At 53.7% G+C, this 17,623-nt stretch overlaps 1 protein-coding gene across 3 annotated transcripts in view; it reads right to left on the bottom strand.

The window, feature by feature from the left end:
- Positions 1–17,623, bottom strand: part of Akt2 (v-akt murine thymoma viral oncogene homolog 2) — a 54,181-nt gene that overhangs the window by 19,893 nt on the left and 16,665 nt on the right. Inside the window, exons 1-4 of one of the 3 annotated variants that reach the window (XM_005414067.2) lie at positions 16,813–16,953; positions 13,548–13,675; positions 4,431–4,559; positions 2,790–2,901 (exon numbers count right to left, since the gene is read on the bottom strand). In XM_005414067.2, coding sequence (XP_005414124.1) covers positions 2,790–2,901; positions 4,431–4,559; positions 13,548–13,593 — 287 coding nt within the window. In that variant the 5' untranslated portion in view covers positions 13,594–13,675; positions 16,813–16,953. Of the gene's footprint in view, positions 1–2,789; positions 2,902–4,430; positions 4,560–13,547; positions 13,676–13,768; positions 13,861–16,812; positions 16,954–17,623 lie in introns of those variants that run through there. The other 2 variants (XM_005414068.2, XM_005414069.2) reach the window with 2 other exon arrangements.

Below are 17,623 nucleotides of genomic sequence, written 5' to 3'. Positions count from 1 at the left end.
GAAATACTTATCTGGGTAAGTATCCCTTACTCAAAATGCTTGAGACCAGGCATGTTTCTGATACCTGAGTTTTTGGTTTTCAGGGTATGTGCACACCTTTGTGCACATACATATGTGCATTACTATGTGGCTGACCATCTCTAGCCCAAAAATCTGAAATGCTGCCAAGTGACACTCAAAGTTGCATATTTTGGAGCATCTCAGACCACAGGTTTCAGATTTTCAGAATAGGGATGCTCAACCTGTATCTCAGGGGTGACACAGGAGAAAATCCTTCTTGGTAGCAGATGCCTACTAAAGTAGTATGGAGCAAAGTATGAACAGGCGTCAGGATTCAGTACAGAAGAATAAAAAGGAAAACAACAAAATCCCCAGCATAAAACAGCCAGATGAGGCAGACATGGCAAAGGCACAGCCAGGCAGCACGGCAGTGTCCAGGCCATGTCCACCCCTGGCAGGCCTCCTCTCGGCCTTGCCACCCTGTCTCTCCTGGGCCACACAGTCGGGAGCTCGGGCCCCATGGAGTGGGGCAGCAAGGACAGCACCAGCCAGCCATGAGCGGAGTAGAGGGGCCTCCCCTTGCTGCATTCCTGGCTACCCAGGGCTGGGGTCAGAAATCAGAGGTTTGCTGTCTCTGGGGCCGACCCAGTGGCTTCCTCTCCAGTGGCCCCAAAAGGTGCTAAGAACAGGAAAAGGGTGGGGGGACATTTCAGCCCCCACATCCTCAGTAACAGGAGTCTCCCCACGTTAAATGGTACCAATCGTGCAAAAATGGAAACTAGACCATCGCTCTTGCCTACTAAACCGCTCTGGCGGCTCCCCACTGCTCCTTTTCCAGGCTGCAAACCGTGTGCCAGGTTTGCTAAATCAAGGGCTTCCTGTTTATCATCTCCCTGAATCTCTTACCAACGCTGGGATAAACCCCAGTTTATTAAGTGCCTGCCAAGCCCTGCAGGGATCTCCATCTGGGGGCCAAAAATCCTGGCTGGGCTCTCCAGCCTCCAGCGCCTCCACTTCCCTCTTCCAGGGCTTCTGCCCCTTGATTCTCTGGTGAGGCGGAGCCTGCTGTGGTCCCTGGAACACACGAACTGTTTCACTTCCAGGCCTCCCCATAGCTGCTTAGTCCTTTTCCGTGGGCCACGGCCAACTCCTAGCCATCCCTCAAAACTCACTCCAACGCCCAAATCCTAGGGACTTAGCAGTTTAGAGTTGCTTTCTCAGGTAGCCCATGTTTTGGCCCCCAGTATTCAACTGACTAACACCACAGCTGACCCAAGATGGCCATTCTGTTCCCCTTGGTGGGGCAAGTATATTTTTAACCTCAGGGAGATATGCAACGATAATTACAGTATAGGCTGTGGCAGTGTCTTGTGATACAGCATTGTGCAGGCTACACCGCACTGTCCGAGGGTAGCCACTAGCTACACGTACAGCTACTGAAACTGAACAAATGCAAATTCTGTCCCATCCCATCTCAGTCGTCACATTTCAAATGCTCAGGAGGCACATGCAACTAGCAGCCCCTGCAGTGGACAACGTGGACCTAGAACATTCCTGATAGGGCAGGAGCTCTCTCAGAGGGTCCTGTCTCAGGCTTCCGTGGGGGTTCAGCCAAAGCCCTACCCTACCAAAGAGCTTGGGGAGTGTCTCGCAAACCAAGGTCCAGAAGGGTAAAGTGGGAGGGAAAATGTTTGCCACTCATTACCAAGAGTCAAGTTCAGATATAAGTAAGAAAAAGACCAGCTACCCAATAAAAAGAGGTAAACAACCAGGCAGCTCAGGGGAAAAAGCACACATGGCCCTTGAGGGTCAAACTCATCCAGAGAAAGACAAACCCTCTGCAGTTTCCCTCTGCTCAGACTGGCAAAAATCCAATTGCTTGAAAACACTGGGCAGTGAGGACAGTCGGAGACATCCTGACAGACGCAGCCTTTAAATTTATAAGTGGATATGCCTGTGACCAGCAATCCTACAGCTAAGAACTCCCCGTCCACACAGACCCGCGCACACAGTAAGCAGGGAACCTCACTGCAGCGCTGCTTGTGACGAGCCAAAGGCTGGGAACCACGCTGGTCACCGTTAACAAACTGCTAAATAAACTGACGGACACAAGTGTCCAGCTGTGGAAAAAGGAAAACAAACACTGTGGTGACAGCGGCAGCTCTCTACACGCAGAGGCAGAAGGGTTCCCCAAGACGCACTGTAAAGGGAGAGAGCAAGTTCGGAACCGCGTGGGGTAGCGACCTCCAGGGTGCCGAGGACCCCATGTGCTCTTCCAGCACAGAAAACACGGCGGGTAACGGGGCAGGGGGATGGACGGATGGGGAAGACGTGGCCGTGAAGGTTTGAACTTTTTGTTTTGAGGAGCTGGGGGGTGGAATCATCGCCTCACCTGCTAGGCCACAGCCCTAGCCCTGGTTTGACTTTTGAATGAGAAGAATCTACCATTTCTTCTGATTATTACATGATCTGTTTTAATGGACTCTCTCAACCACTGCTTCAGAAGCAAGAGATACTCATTAGCAACACAGCGTACCCACCCTCTGCAGATCAGCGAGTAGAAGCTCTGCCTACGACTCTGTGGTGCCCTCAAGCCCGCAAACAGAACGAGGTCTTCAGACCAAGAACCCCAGCTCTTCTCAGCCCCAGCTGGGAGACCCCACACTAGAAGGGCCGCAGACTGGGAACTGCGGACTGTAGGGCACAGTGGGAATCTGTCCATCTGCATCCCGCCCCTCCCACCAGGCCTGGCCACTCGCAAGGGCAGCCACACAGAGGCCCAGACTCACCTCTCATCTGGAGAGTCTACATGGAAGGTCCGCTCGATGACTGTGGTCCACTGCAGGCAGCGTATGACAAAGGTGTTAGGCCGAGGTCGCTCTGTCTTCATCAGCTGGCATTCTGTGGTGGGGGGAAGACACAGCTGGGAGAGGGGTCGGGGCCAGTGTGCAGCCCACAGTTCCCAAGCAACTTCCCTTGTGCTGAGGGTGCTGGGGACCCCTGAGGGACTGAGGCCCTGACCTCGCGCTCGCAAGGCTCAAAATCCAACATGCGTGGAAGGTGACCAGACCACCAGACAATCACCACTCAGTCCTTGGGGCTGGGATGGCACAAGCCAGGGGAGACATCTAACCAGCCTGGGCACCCCTGAAGAAAGCGCACCCCTGCACTGACCCCTGAAGGCAAAGGGAATGGAGTCAGTGAGGTGAGAGGGGCCCAACATACCCAGGAGCCAACCCTGTGCCCAGCATGAGAATGAGACAAGCTTGGACGGATGAGCTGAGGCCAGCCAGCAGGGCTTTGGAGGCCGTGAGGATGAGTCTGGACTTTGTCCTTGGGGTAGCAGGGACATGAATAGCCCAAGAGAGACCCCTCTGGCTGCCATGGCAGGTGAGGGTGGAGGCCAGGGGCCAGGGCGGAGGCTGCGGTAGGACCCAGGGCCGAAGACACACGGACATAGAGTGGTGCATAGGCAGGGGGCGAGGGCAGCAGGGGAGGGGATGAGAGGGTACTTTGGCCCAGGCCTTGGGCACAACGGGACCATTCCTGAGGTGGAGATGGGATGGGAAACTGGAAGGTCACTCTGGGACAGGGTGAACATGCAGGACCTAGAGGACACGCAGGAGAAAATGTTCAAGAAGCTCCTGGAAACAGATAAGGTGGAAGAGAGATGCTGGGGCTACCACAGATGTGTCAAGGCCATCGGCACACGGAGAAAGCACCCAGGAGAAAACTTTCTGCAGACCACTATGGGGACTGGGGCTCGGATTCCAGACTCTGGGGCTGCTCCTGCAGGGCTGAAGCTGGGGAGGGAGCCGCAGCAGGGAGCTGGGGAGAAGGTGAGGCTGGGGTACGCTGTGGGTCTGAAGAAGGGGCTGCCTATGAAGCATTCTCAGCAGGTTCGATAGCCAAGGCCTGGTGCCAATCAGGTCAGCTGGGAAGGAAGGAGGCAGAGGACAGGAGACCAAGGGCAGGACTGTGTTCTGCACGGACCAGGCAAGGACTTTAGGTTTGGGAAGCTGGTCCAGCCAGAAAACAAACACCACTTAGAATACCACAAAGGGAACCAAGGACACGAGGTCAGCTGCGTAGGAAGCCACGACCCTTCCAGGTTGGAGGGGCAGAGGAAGGGACTGCTGCCCAAGCAGGACGGAAGCACAGGGCCAGGTGAAGCTGGAACGAGGGCCAGGGCTGGCACAGCACAAACGCCCTTGGCTTCTCGCCTCAAGCTCCATCTCCCCCCTGGGACAGCCGCACGGGGCCCAAGTGACAAGGAAGGACAGCACGGGAAGGGGGCAAACAGAGACAAGAACAAGGCCCAGAACAAGCCTCTGCGTCAGGAATGACTGAGGCACTCCAGCCTCCTCCAAGACCTCCCAGCTGTTTGCTCCCTGAGCTCTAGAGCCCGGGATGCTCGCCCTGACACACACCTGCTACAGAGAAGTTGTTTAAGGGGGGTAAAGTCTGGTCGGGAGCCTCGGGCCTCTCCTTATACCCAATGAAGGAGCCGTCACTCTTCAGCAGGAAGTAGCGGGGCCTCCAGGTCTTGATGTATTCCCCTGAAATGAGGCAGGAGGGAGACAGAGGTCAGGACAAGGTTGTCCCAGGCGGACAGGCAAGCAGCCCAGTGTGACAGGGACTCACTCCCAAGGGACACCACAGTGGGAGGACAGTGGAGGAGTGTCTCTCCCAGGGGTCTCCTGAGGTGGCCCTGCTGACACAGGCTTGGGCACTGGCCTGGCCCAAGTGATGCACAGGTCATGCCTGGCAGGAAGGTGCCTGCCACAGTGCCCCACAGTACCAGCTGCTTCAGCGTGTGGCCAGAAGCAAGCTATCCCTGCCAGCATGGGACTGCCCCCGAGAAGGCACATGCCCTGTGGCCCTGTGAGCCCAAATCTCATGGACTGACTGTCACCAACACAGTGGTACAGGTGGATCAAATGACAAAATACTGCTGTGCCAGGTGGGGTACAGCTGCTTCCACGCTCTCTGACCACTGCTCAACCCCTTCTGTTTGTTCTGACTATAAATATCCAGGGATGCTGCATGGGGCACACTCTCATTCTACAGGGACCTGCTCCTCAGAAGGCTGCTGAGGGTTAAAATGAGATGGTGAAATGCTTGTCCACACAAAAACTTGCACACGATGTCACAGCAGTGTCACTCACTCGTAACAGTCAGTGAAAACAACGCAATGCCCATCAGCTAATGACGGATGATCAGAACATGGTGGAACCACACAACACAACACTGTCTGGGCATGAAAAGGAAAGATGTCCAGGGATGGACCATATCTAAGTGCAAGAAGCCAATCTCAAAGGACCACCGAGCAGCTGGGGATTTAGCTCAGCAGCACAGCGCCTGCCTGGCAAGCGCAAGGTCGTGAGTTCGATTCCTGGTACTGGAAAAAAACCAAAAAAAAAAAAAAAGACCACCGAGTACAGCTGCTCACTGGCTTCAGTGATTCAACTTCCTGTGACAGTGTCACAGAGGTATGCAATCAGTAGGAAGTGTACTTCAAATTTGGAATTGTGGGCTGGGTGTGGTGGCACACACCTGTAATCCCAGCACTTGGGAAGCTGAGGCAGGAGAATCACTATGAGTTCAAGGGCAGCCCGGGCTACACAGTGAGTTCAGGGATAGCCTGAACTACATGGCAACACTGTCTCAAAAAAAGAAAAACAAAAAACAACCCCCCCCCCCAAAAAAAAACACCAATTTTGAGTTGTGGTCTTTGCCCAGGCTAGTGGTATGCAATAGAGTGCTCTCACAATGCTGGGCTCCCTGTCAGTCACGCTGTCACGTGGGCACTGTGACTGTGTGCTAAGCGATGGTGTTCAGTAGATTACATATATTTGTTCTTTGGGGGGTTTTTTAGTACCAGGAATAGAACTCAGAACCTTGCGCTTTCCACACAGGCACTTGTGCTGCTGAGCTACATCCCCAAGCGAGGTTACATACATTAAATGCATTTTCAACATAATGATATTTTTAACTTATGGTGTGTTTGCCAGGCTGTGACCCCATTGTAAATCATGCCAGTTCATCTTAATGCCACGTCACTAAACACAGAGACTCCTGGACAGGAGGTTAGACAGGGTGGCACTATATTCATCAGTGGAGTGAGCCACTGATGCTCCTGGCTGAATGTGCTGTAAGAAGGTGGGGCCCAGCTACAGGCAGAGTATGGGGGTTCCTTGAAAGGGTGGGTCTCTCTATGGCACTGCTCCCCAGTACTCTGCTTCCCAGCCAGCAGGACATGACCAGCTTTACCCTATCGTGACCTTCTGCGGCGATGTCCCCGCCCTGGAGCCAGCTGACCACAGCCCTCCACAAAGCCCCCGAAACCCGGAGCCAATTAAGCCCCTCTCGCTGTCAGCAACAGCGTCAGGTATTTTGTGCAAGGAACTGAGAGCTGACCAATACACAAACCACACGGTGTCTCTCTGCAGGAGTCCCCCTGGGAGGCACGGTCTGCGGGGAGCCGGAGTGCGACGGGCACCAGGGTGGTGGCAGGGTTCTCCTCAGGACGCAAGATGTCCTCAAATTGATAGCAGCGCCGGATGCACAGCTCCAATACACTAAAAGCCACTGCACTGTGAGCTCTGGATGGCTGAACTGTGAGGCACGTGAACCGCATCGCAGCGCGTGGCAACCTCGCAGCACTCAGCTCAGGAGCCCCCACGCCCCCGGCTCTCAGTAAATGCTCTGCGCCATCAGCCGACTACGCAAGCAGTGCGTGTGCCCAGCCCTTAACTCCCATGCACACCAGCGTGCAGGGGGCCAGGGTGGGCTCTGAGTTGTATTTGCTGTTGTATCACTTCACTTCTCACTGGGCACGGTGGTGGCACATGCCTGTAATCCCAACACTCAGGAGGCTGAGGCAGGAGGATCACTCTGAGTTCGAGGCCAGCCTGAGCTACATAGTGAGTTCAAGGCCAGCCTGAAGCACTTAGCAAGACTCTGTCTCAAAAACAAAAATAATCCACAAAATAATTACTACCGCTAATAAATTCAGCAAGATCAACACATAATAAATCAGCTGCATTTCTATACACCAGCAACAAACAAACCAAATGGACATTAAGAAAACAATTCCTCCCAAACTAAATAAAATTTTTAAAAATTCAATTTTCAATAGCTTCCAAAAGAATAAAATAGAAATAACTTAACCAAGGAGGTAAAAGACTTCCACACTATAACACATTAAGAAAAGGGGTTCAGTGGTGCCCACCTATAATCCCAGCAACTCAGGAGGCTGAGGCACGAGGATCACAAGTTCAAGGCCAGCCTGGGTAACTTAGTGAGATCCTATGGTTGTGTCCAGAGGACAAGCACCTCCCCTGCTGCAGGGCAAGGGACAAGCACCACTGCCCTCCTGTGGGGAACAATTCTCTGGGATTTGTAAACTTCATATTAATAAAACATTAAGAGATATAAGGTTTAAGGAGGGGAAGACATTTTATTGGGTACTTTATTGGAAAGAGGGAAAAAAGAGAGACAATATTCTAAACAAATCAGAGTAGAGCATTCCAGAAAGATGGAGGACCCAAGGGTCTTTGTCTTCAGCCCTTTCTATGAGTGTGGCAGAAAGACCCTGCCCTCGCCCTCCCCAAGTTTATTATATCCTGATTGGATACTTTAGGCTCTAGGGTCCCACCCCAGGTACCATCATGTATGTGCAAATTTTTATGTGGGCTTTGCTGTTTTTGTTGTTCTGTAGGAAGAATTTATGGGTTTGTTAAGAGGACTTTACATACAAGGTTGAGTTAGCAATTAAGGGAAACACTGTGAGAGAAGAAAATATATATATTAAATAAGAACTACTTTTTTTTTTAGGCTCTCACTATGTGGTCCAGGCAGGCCCTGAACTCACTATGCAGTCCAGACTGGCCTCAAACTCACATTTATCCTCCTGCCTCAGCCTCCCAAGAGCTAGGATTACAGGTGTGCACATCAGCCAAGAGCTGTCTTTTAAGCAGTCACCTTTTGCCTCCTTTCCAAGGCGGCAAGGGACACCTAGGCTGACTTCATTAGGGCACATGCCTGGCTTATCCATTTTTGTTTTGTTAACTGTTTTCTAAGTAAAGTTTTAACTCTTTTTTTTTGGATACTGGGAATCAAACTCAGGACCTTGCACTTGCCAGGCAGGTGCTTATGCCGCTGAGCTATATCCCCAGCCCAAACTTTAACTCTTTTTTGGTCTGGAATAGCCAGAAAGCCCAATGAGGCTTTCCCGTTTACAGACTCCGTTTCCCTATACTGTCACAAAATAATAACATCTGGGCAAATAGCTGAGTGGCAAGGTGCTTGCCTGGCATCATGCTGGGTTCAAACTCCAGCAATGGGGAAAAAAAATCAACGAAAGAAATTAAAGACCTAAACCAGTGTGGTGGTGCACACCTGTAACCCTAGCACTTGGGAGGCTGAGGCAGGAGGATCGTTGCAGGTTCAAGACCAGCCTGAGCTACAAAGTGAGCTCAAGGCCAGCATAAACTGCAGAGTAAGACCCTGTCTCAAAAAAGGCAATAATAATAATAATAATAATAATAATAATAATAATAATAGTAATAATAATAATAATGTAGTTAAAAGATTCATATTTCCCAATTACAAAATTTACTATGAAGCTATAGCAGTCTCAACAGTCTGGCATGCTAGGCATTCATAGTGCATGCCTATCATCCCAGCGCTCTGGGAGGCTAAGGCAGGAGGATCACAAGTTTGAGCCCAATCTGGGCAACTTAGTGACTTAATGAGACCCTGTCTCAAAATTTTAAAATTTTTAAAAAAGACTAGGGATACAGCTCAGTGTGAAGGCCCTGAGTGTGAAAAACTTCTCAATATCATCAGTCCTTAGGAAAACATATATTGAAACCACAATGAAGTGGTTCTCATACACACCAGGATGGCTATAATAACTTTTTTTAAATAACAAGTATTAGTAAGGATGCGGAGAAACGGAAACCCTTGTGCATTTCTGGTGGGAATGTAAAAAGGTGCAGCCAGTATGGAAGAGTTTGTTGGGCCGGGGATACAGCTCAGCGGCACAGCGCCTGCCTGGCAAGCGTAAGGGCCTGAGTTTGATTCCTGGTACCAAAAAAAAGTTAAAAAAAAAAAAAAAAAGAAAGAGTTCGCTGCATCCTCAAAAAGTTAAATATAGAATATGCTGTGAGTAATAAATATAGGATATATGCTCCACATGTTTTGTTTTTTTGTTTTTTGGGGGGTTTTTTTGTTGGGTTTTTTTTCTGGTACCGGGAATAGAACTCATGACCTCCCACTTGCCAGGCAGGCGCTGTGCCGCTGAGCTAAATCCCCGGCCCCATCCACATATTTACAGTCATGCATATTAGATTACAAATATGTAGTATATATGTATGTAGTTTGTTTTTTGAGACAGTCTCATCATGAAGCCCAAGCTGGCCTCAAACTCACAGCAATCTTCCTGCCTCAGCCTCCCAAATACTAGGATTACAGGCCTGCACCACACCCAGCTTATAAATATTTATTACAAATATAGAACACACAACTCAGCAATTCTACCCCTAGATGTGTACACGGAAGAACTGAAAACAAGTATTCAAACAATACCGTACATTGTGTTCAGAGCTGTATTACGCACAACAGCCACAGGGTAGACCGCAAAGCACATCAGAGATGAATGGATGAATAAAATGTGACGTAGCTACGCACTCAAGTATTTAGCCATAAAACAGAAGAAATTACTGATACATGCTGTAACACAGAGGAATCGCAAAACCATTACGTTAAGTGAAATAAGCCAGACACAAAAGGCCACGTGTGATTCCATTCATATGAAGTATCCAGAATAGGAAAATCCATAAATATAGAGAGCAAACTGGTGCCTGCCAGAGGCAGGAGCGAGAGTACATGGAGACTAACTGGTTAATAGGCACAAAGTCTTCTTTTGGGGGTGATGAAAACATTTTGGAACTGGACAGAAACCGTTACACAACATCATGAATATACTAAAGGCCACTGAGCTGTATGATTCCAAATGGTTAATTTCACTTAAATTTAAAAGAAAAAAATAGAAAAACTCCTGCTGGGCGTGGTAGGTAATACTAGCACTAGGGAGGCTGAAGCAGGAGGATCACCAGAAGTTCAAGGCCAGCCTAAATTACATAGTGAGACCCTGCATCAATAAACAAAAACAAAAAACCTCCCATACGCAGTTACAGGTTAGGTGAGCAGTTACTGCTTGGGAGGGACGTGGGGCTTCTGGCAACCATCTGGCCGTTCCTTTATGATGAGACTGGCATGGGGGCGGGTTAATGATGCAGGAATTTGTCCACGGTGTTTTACGCTTTGGTAACAAGAAAAGGAATCAAGAAAGAAAGGAAAAATGGTCTCACAGCCTTATCCCCATTTCCAGCTGAGGAGACTGAGGCCGAGAGGGTCCTTTCCTTGCCAAGGCTCTTCACAGCCACTACCTAGAAGAGCCAGCACACAGCCCAGAGTCCACACTCCTGACCCAGGCCGTGCGCCTCTGCATGGGCAGAAGAGGCCCACGTAGGGCCTGGCCGAAGGGAGGCACACTGCTGCCGCTGGCAGAGGTGTGCGAAGACCCTCACATGGCACAGGAGACTCTGCTCAGCCGCACTGAGCGCGTGCCAAGCCAGAGGCAATGTGTCGGTTCAGCAGTCCGTGGACTGAGGCCAACCTCGGCGCGGCCACCTCCTTGCTGAAACCTCGGGCAATCGTGCTTGCTGCTCATCTACAAGATGGCAGCCGCCTCCCGCGACACCTATGAAAATCCAACACCGGCCTGGGGCAGAGCCCAGGGCCTGGCAGAGTGGGCATTCAGCAAACCAGGGCAGCCACGTTCTAAGCAGCAGAGGTGGGGTGGGACGGCGCAGGCGCCAAGACAGCAGCAGGCAGAGGGCCCGCCTGGCCTGGCCCGGCCCACCTCTGCCAGCTGAGCTCAGGTCACGGGCACCAGGAAGGCCCAGGAGTACTCGCACTCGTGTGCTGTGGACACCAACGCAGGTGTCCAAGCCGGGCTGTCCCAGCAGACAGGGCCAAGCCCGGGGCCAGCTTATTGGGCCCTTGTAGCATAAATGAAGACAGGGAAGCCCGAAGAAGGGCTCAAACTCACTCACAGGTGACAGCCAAGTCCAGACCAAAGAGGAGCTCCACTGCCCGCCGGGAGCCACGGCCTTGGGAAACTCCAGCTGAGTAACAGGAGCCCAAGACCCTGGCGTAGCCCTCACACCTCACTCTGTCACTCAACAATCATTTATTGAGCACCTACGGTAGGTCAAGAACATGAGGGGTGTTGTAGGGGAGTGGGCGGTAATGGGAATAGAAGCCAGGGCCTTCCCTACGCTAGGCAAGTGCTCTACCACTGAGCCATATCCTCAAGCACCCCACCCTTTCTGAGACAGGTTCTTGCTAAGCTACCTGGGCTGGTCTCAAATTCATGATCCTCCTGCTTCAGCCTCCCAAGTAGCTGAGATTACAGGCCTGTGCCACTGTGCTCACCTGCCAAGCACTTTTTTTTTTTCATCTTTTTCTGAGACAGGGTCTCTCTCTGCAGTTCAGGCTGGCCTTGAGCTCACTTTGTAGCCCAGGCTGGTCTCGAACTCGCAATGATCCTCCTGCCTCTGCCTCCCGAGTGCTAGGATTACAGGAGTGCGCCACTACGCCCTGCTTTTGGTTTTTTTGTCTTTGTGTGTGTGTGTGTGTGTGTGTGTGTGTGTGTGTGTGTGTGCCAAGCACTTTTTGAGGTGCTAGGGACAGTGTAGTAAATGAACCAATGAAAATCCCTGACCTCATAGCACAACAACATCAGAGGCCTGGGCTGTTGACCCATTTTACAGATACAAAATCGAGACTCAGGCAGGTGACACACCTTTGCCCAGCATCACACTGATAGGAAGTAACAGTGCGAGGGTTCAGCTGGGGGACTGGCCTGAGGTGCCTTGAATCCCGCTTTCAGCTGGAGAGGGCAGTTGGAAATGGGTCTCCTCTGCTTGTTCTGACAGACCTGGCTCTGGGGAGGGGTGTACACAAACACAATTTAGGATGGCTCCTCTGCTTCCACCTACCCTCTACAGCTGGACCATCACTGGACACGTGTCCCTCGCTGGGGCCACCTGCCCCCGCCAGAATACAAGCAGATGAGATGTCAGCTCCCTAGCACCTAAGACAGTGCCTGGCCCACGCTGGCTGCTCCATAGTAAGCGTCTGCCGGATGAATCCAAGTGCACGGAGAGCTGCTGCCCCCAGGCCTGGCACCCCTCCTGCCAGAGGGGAGGGCCCCAGGGCTAGGCAGGGAGAACGCTGGCTCTCAGCACAGCCCTCCTCTTAGCTGACTCCCAGCCTCACACGGTCCAGCTGCCGTGTGGGGACAAGTGGCCTTGGGCCGTGAGGCCTGCTTTCTGCTCTCTGTGACTGCACAAGGCCTCAGCTTCCCATCAGTACGGGCAAACGGCCACACCCTGGCTCACAGCGTCCCAGAGCTTCCTGCGCCTGCAGTTAGAGTCAAGGTCCTCTCTGCGGCCTCCAGGGCCCACCCAGGACAGCAGTGCCGCGTCACTCCTGTCTCGCCCTTGCTCACTCCACTCCTGCCAGGCTGTTCCTAGAAAACACAGGCATTCTCCCACCCCGGAACCTTAGTCCTTGCCGTCCCTCCCCCAGCACGCCCTTGCCCAGCTCCCGAGACCGGGTCCTGCGTCTCTCCCGGGGCTCTGTTCCCTCGCCTCCTCCGTGTGGCCTCCCCTGACCAGCCCATCTCCCTCCAGCCCCCCACTCCTCGCTTTCAACGTGGCCCAACAGCACTTATCACCACCTGAGGTCATACGTCTGCTTACTGTTTGTCCCACCCCGCTGGAATGTGGACTCCATGAGGGTGCCACCATGTCCTAGAGCCTAAGGCAATGCAGGACATCACAGTGAACACCTGTCGAATGAAGGCAGCAAACTGCTTTGCCATGTTACTTCAGTAAAATGACTTCCCTTCTCTGAGCCTTGGTTCATTTCTTCATCTATCAAACGGGGCTATAAATGAGCTTACAAATCCAGAGGCAGCTCCCGAAGGCTGGCCTCTGGGCTCAGAATGTCCAGCTAGGCCTGGAGGCTCAGCCCAGGCAGATCCTCAGCTCCCTCCCAGACGACCCCGAAGGACTCTGTGAATTAGACATATGGGTAGGGGTTGGGCACGTTGGCTCCTCACCCAGTGTCTCTATGTTTCAGGGCACCAGATGCAAGAAGGAGACCTGGCTTGGCATGGTGATACTGAGTGCCTGTAATCCCAGCACTCAGGAGGCTGAGGCAGGAGAGTTGCCCTGAGTTCAAGGCCCATCTGGGTTACATAGTGAGTTTAAGGCAAGCCTGGAGTATATCCCAAGAACCTATCTCAAAAAAAAAAAAAAAAGAGAGGGAGTGCGAGAGGAGACACAATGTGGAGGGCAAAAGCAGCCCCTTACCACGCTTGTGCAGCCTATCTCAAAAAAAAAAAAAAAAAAAAAAGAGAGAGTGTGAGAGGAGATACAATGTGGAGGGCAAAAGCAGCCCCTTACCGCGCTTGTGCAGCCAGCCTTCCTTGATGACAGACACCTCATTCATGGTGGCAGCGTGACACTGTCACCTATCTCGGGACAGCTCAGGGCAGCTGGACATGCAGGAGGTGCTACAGACACAGTGCAGTCTGTAAGACAAGAGAGGAGCCTGTCAGAGTAGGAGGGACCCCACCCCGGCCCCTTCCCTCAGCTACCGCAGCTCTGCTCCACGAGCTCTGTACCAGGTAGAGCCAGGCCGGGTCGGGGAAGCGGGGCAGTCCCAGGACGGACACCGCTGGGCTCCCAGCGACCCCAGGCTGGGGGAAGCTGGGCTCCCCGGCCTATAGGCGACCAAGCCCTGCTCTCAGGCCCCTCCTTTCTCCCTCCCTCCCAATCAAGGTAGCTGCAGGCCCGCCCCTGCGTCATTCCCGTGCCCCAGCGCTGAGGTAACCCGGGATGAATCAGACAGCCCTAGGCGCCCAGGAGTGAGGGTGTGCTCAAAGCTACCAGCATCTGCCTGCCTGCCCCCAACACTCGCTCCCTCTCCCAGTCCCTCTCTCTTCCTGCCTTCCTGCCTTCCTCCCTCTCTCCTTTCTAAACAAAGGAGCCACCACCTGCTACCTTCAGCAAGCTAAGCACACACAGCCCACTCCCTCCCCACCCCCAGGTCCCCTCCATGCTGGGCCAGCACTCACTTCCCCAGCCTCAGTTCCCTCCCTGCCTCTGCCAGAGGACCCGACCCGAGGGAAGACAAGTGTCCACGGCTTCGGCCTCAGAATCCTGACAAGCGACCTACTGTGTGTGTACTTGTCGGGGCACGGAAGCCAGTCCCGGGGGCTTGGTCACAGTCCTGGTCCCCTCCCCAAGACCTCTGCTCTGTCGTCCGGAACGAGCAGCCGACAGACTGACGGACGCCGAGGAGGCTGCTGCTGCGTCTCAGGTTCCCGGAGAAGGGAGAAGGGCGCAAGGCAGCTGCCAGCTGGGCCCCTACCTGGAGCCTGGGCCCTAGACTGGAGCCATGGCGCCCCAGGCGCCTTTCGTCTTTCCCAGCCTGGGGTTATTTGCGGACAGCAGGTCAGGAGCCACGGTGGCCCCCAGAGAGATGGCAGCTGGCTCTAGGGACACCCTGGGCATCAGCTTTCTCTCGTGCCCCAGGGGAGCTGATGAGCTGGACACACTACTGCCTGGCATGTGACAGTGGCAGGCTGCCCAGGCCCTGGGCAGAGGAAGGGAGGTAAACGGGAGGAAGCGGGAGGGAAGGCAAGATGGACAGCGATGGGGAAGTAAACAGAAGGGCGAGAAATCCCTGTTGGACTCCAAGTTTTGCAAAGGCAAGGACCGGGGGCCAGGAACAGCAATAAGGGGCCTCCCCTGGCAGCAGGCATGATACTCCTACCCAAACACACAGGACAGCTGGAGCCCTCAGACCTAAGACGCTGGTGAAGTCAGCCCCCACCGGGCTCCGGGCCACACCCCCCTCCCCTGCTCACCCTGCGTAAGGCCTGGCTAGTAAGGCCCTGCTCTGCCTCCTCCAGGCACCCCCACCTTTCCACCATTTGACAGTCAAAGCGACCCTAAATCCAACCATATCCTTCCTTGCTTGAAACCCTTCCACAGCTCCCCTCTGCCCTTGGCCAAAGTCAAGCTCCTCAGTTTAGCAGTTAAGGCCTTTTAGGACCCAGTCTCTGCTGCCCTTCATTCCGGCTGCCTGCTGCTCCCTCAGCCTGCACAACGCCCACCACTGCTCAGGCCCTCCCCATAGCCCTCAGCCAGGCCTCCTAAAGGCCTCTCCTCGGCCCTGGCCTTCTCCTGGGGCTCCTGGCTTCTGCTCCCGACCCCCAGCTCCACCTGAACCTGACCCTGTCGCTTCCTGTTCAAAAGCCTTGCACGGCTCCCCAATGTGCACAGACTCAGAGCAAAGTCCTTCCTACGCAGAGGAGGCCCTGCGTGGGCGACACAAATGCCTCTCGAGGAAAAGGAATGACCAGGAGGGTGCTTAAAGCACCTCTCTAGCCTCCCGGCCCCCCACCCGGCTCTCCACGCCGGGCATCTGTCGCTCAGGCCCTTCACCCTGGCCTGCATCCTCTGTACCTTCTGTGCATTCTTCTCCCTCCTCCTGGAGGTCTCAGTGCACCAGTGCTGCTCCAGGAAGCCCTCCCGATCTCAGGGTCTCAGGCTGCACCTCCCCGGGTAGCTCTCTCCACACCAGTGTTAATTTAGTGGGCCGGTATGGCCCTGGTCCTGCTGAGCACAAGGAGCCGACAGGCTCAAGGCTCCCCAGCCTAGGACAGGGCGCAGCCACAGAAATGCTTGTACTTTACCACACTGACAATCTTCTCTGAGTGTCCTGAGCAGAAGAGACCCTGGTGTGTCTTATGAAGCTCATATTCTGGCAGGGAAGGCAGAACCACACAAGCACGTACAGGCCATCAGGTGGTTGAGAGGCACTGTCATGGTAAATAAGGGGAAAGACTGGTAGGGAATGTGGCGTAGGGGTCGGGAGGTGAGCAGACACCCAGAGTAACCACGGGGAATGAGTGGTACAGAAGCACAGGGAAAAGAACTTCAGGCTGGGGAACAGCAAACAAAGGCCCTGAGATGGGAAGGAGTTGGGTTCTGGTGAAGCTAGTGAAGAACGTGATGGCCTCCTGAGCTGCACCAGGGAGCCAGAGCCTGACACCACACTTTCCCCTGCTACAAGTACAGTTCCAAGTACCCTCTGGAGAGCTGAAGTGGAGAACACAGAGAAGCTGGGACATACTGGCGCACGCCTGTAATCGCAGCACTCAGAAGGCTGAGGCAGGAAGACTGCTGCAAGTTTAAGCCAGCTTGGACAATATAGTGAGTTTGAGAGCAGCCTGAACTACACAGCAAGACCCGGCCTCAAAAAACCAAAGAAAAAAGGAAGAGGAAGGGCAGTCAAGGGAGAAACAGAACAGAGGCCCGGCATGCAATCTGAGGTCTCCCCTGCCCTCACTGGCCCGGCAGTATCACCTCGTGAAGCCTTGCAGCACCAGGGTTACTGGCAGCACTTAAATACCCACTGTGGGCACAGGGCTCAGCCCACTGCCTGGCAGCCAGTCAACAGCCCAGTACATGGCTACCATTATTCGAAAGCTAAGGGAAGGCACTCAGGTGTGACCGAGAGTAGTCAGGGTTCCAGAGTCCGAAAACCATGGCCAACTGGGTGGCCTTGGGCAGGACGCCGGCAGTCCCAACACCCCACCAGAGGGGCCAGGAGCGTGGACAGATGGGGACAGAGGCTCAGGGCAGGGAAGCCGTTTACCTGGGTCTCCCAGCTGAGAATGGTAGAGGCCCTGGCCGAGCTCAGCCTGCCAGAGCCACTTTTTATGGTCTCGTCTCAGCGAATGGAAAGTCAGCAGCAGCTCAGGCAAGAGCAGGGGGAGGAACTGGAAGATCCCCTGCGTCCGCCTGGATCCTGCCCTGTCCTCCCACTGAGGGTGGCGCCTCAGCCGAGGTGTCTGTGACACAGGCCTGCAGTGATGAAATACCGGGCAGTGCAGCCAAGAGGATGGCCTGCCCACTGGGGAGCTGCAGGCTGAGGACAGGGACCTGCGTCAGGAACCCTGGCAACACGTGGGGGCTGCCAGCCACCCTGCAGGCAGCACCGCGGGCAGCAGGCAGCCCCTGTGTGGCCCCATCCCCACTCGCTGCTCCCTAGGGTGCCGGGCCTGTGTGTGCTGAGGGCCTGGGCTACAGCTACAGCTGCTGACCAGACACGAGCCACCTGGGAGGCCAGGTGAAAAGAACAACCGCAACTCACAGGACACCCAAATGATTAAGGACACATGTAATCTCACTCGTTTTAGGGAAATGCAGATTAGAACCACCTGCTTAGTATACCTACGATTAAAAAAAAAGGGCTGGCAAGGCTGTGGAGATAACAGAACCCCTATTCGGTACTGGCAAGAGTGTAAGATAGCTCAACCACTGTGGAAAACTGGCAGTAAGAATTATAATTCATTTGATGCCTACCCTCGTCCCAGCAATTCTAGTCCCCTAGAAGAAACCAGCACGTTTCCCAAAAGACACACACGAGAAGGTTCACAGGAACAATACTGACAGTGATCCCCAAA

The sequence above is a fragment of the Chinchilla lanigera genome, unplaced genomic scaffold (genome assembly GCF_000276665.1).
Source record: "Chinchilla lanigera isolate Chin_1 unplaced genomic scaffold, ChiLan1.0 scaffold00177, whole genome shotgun sequence".
Taxonomy (NCBI): domain Eukaryota; kingdom Metazoa; phylum Chordata; class Mammalia; order Rodentia; family Chinchillidae; genus Chinchilla; species Chinchilla lanigera.
This window is presented reverse-complemented; position numbering and strand designations above follow the sequence as displayed.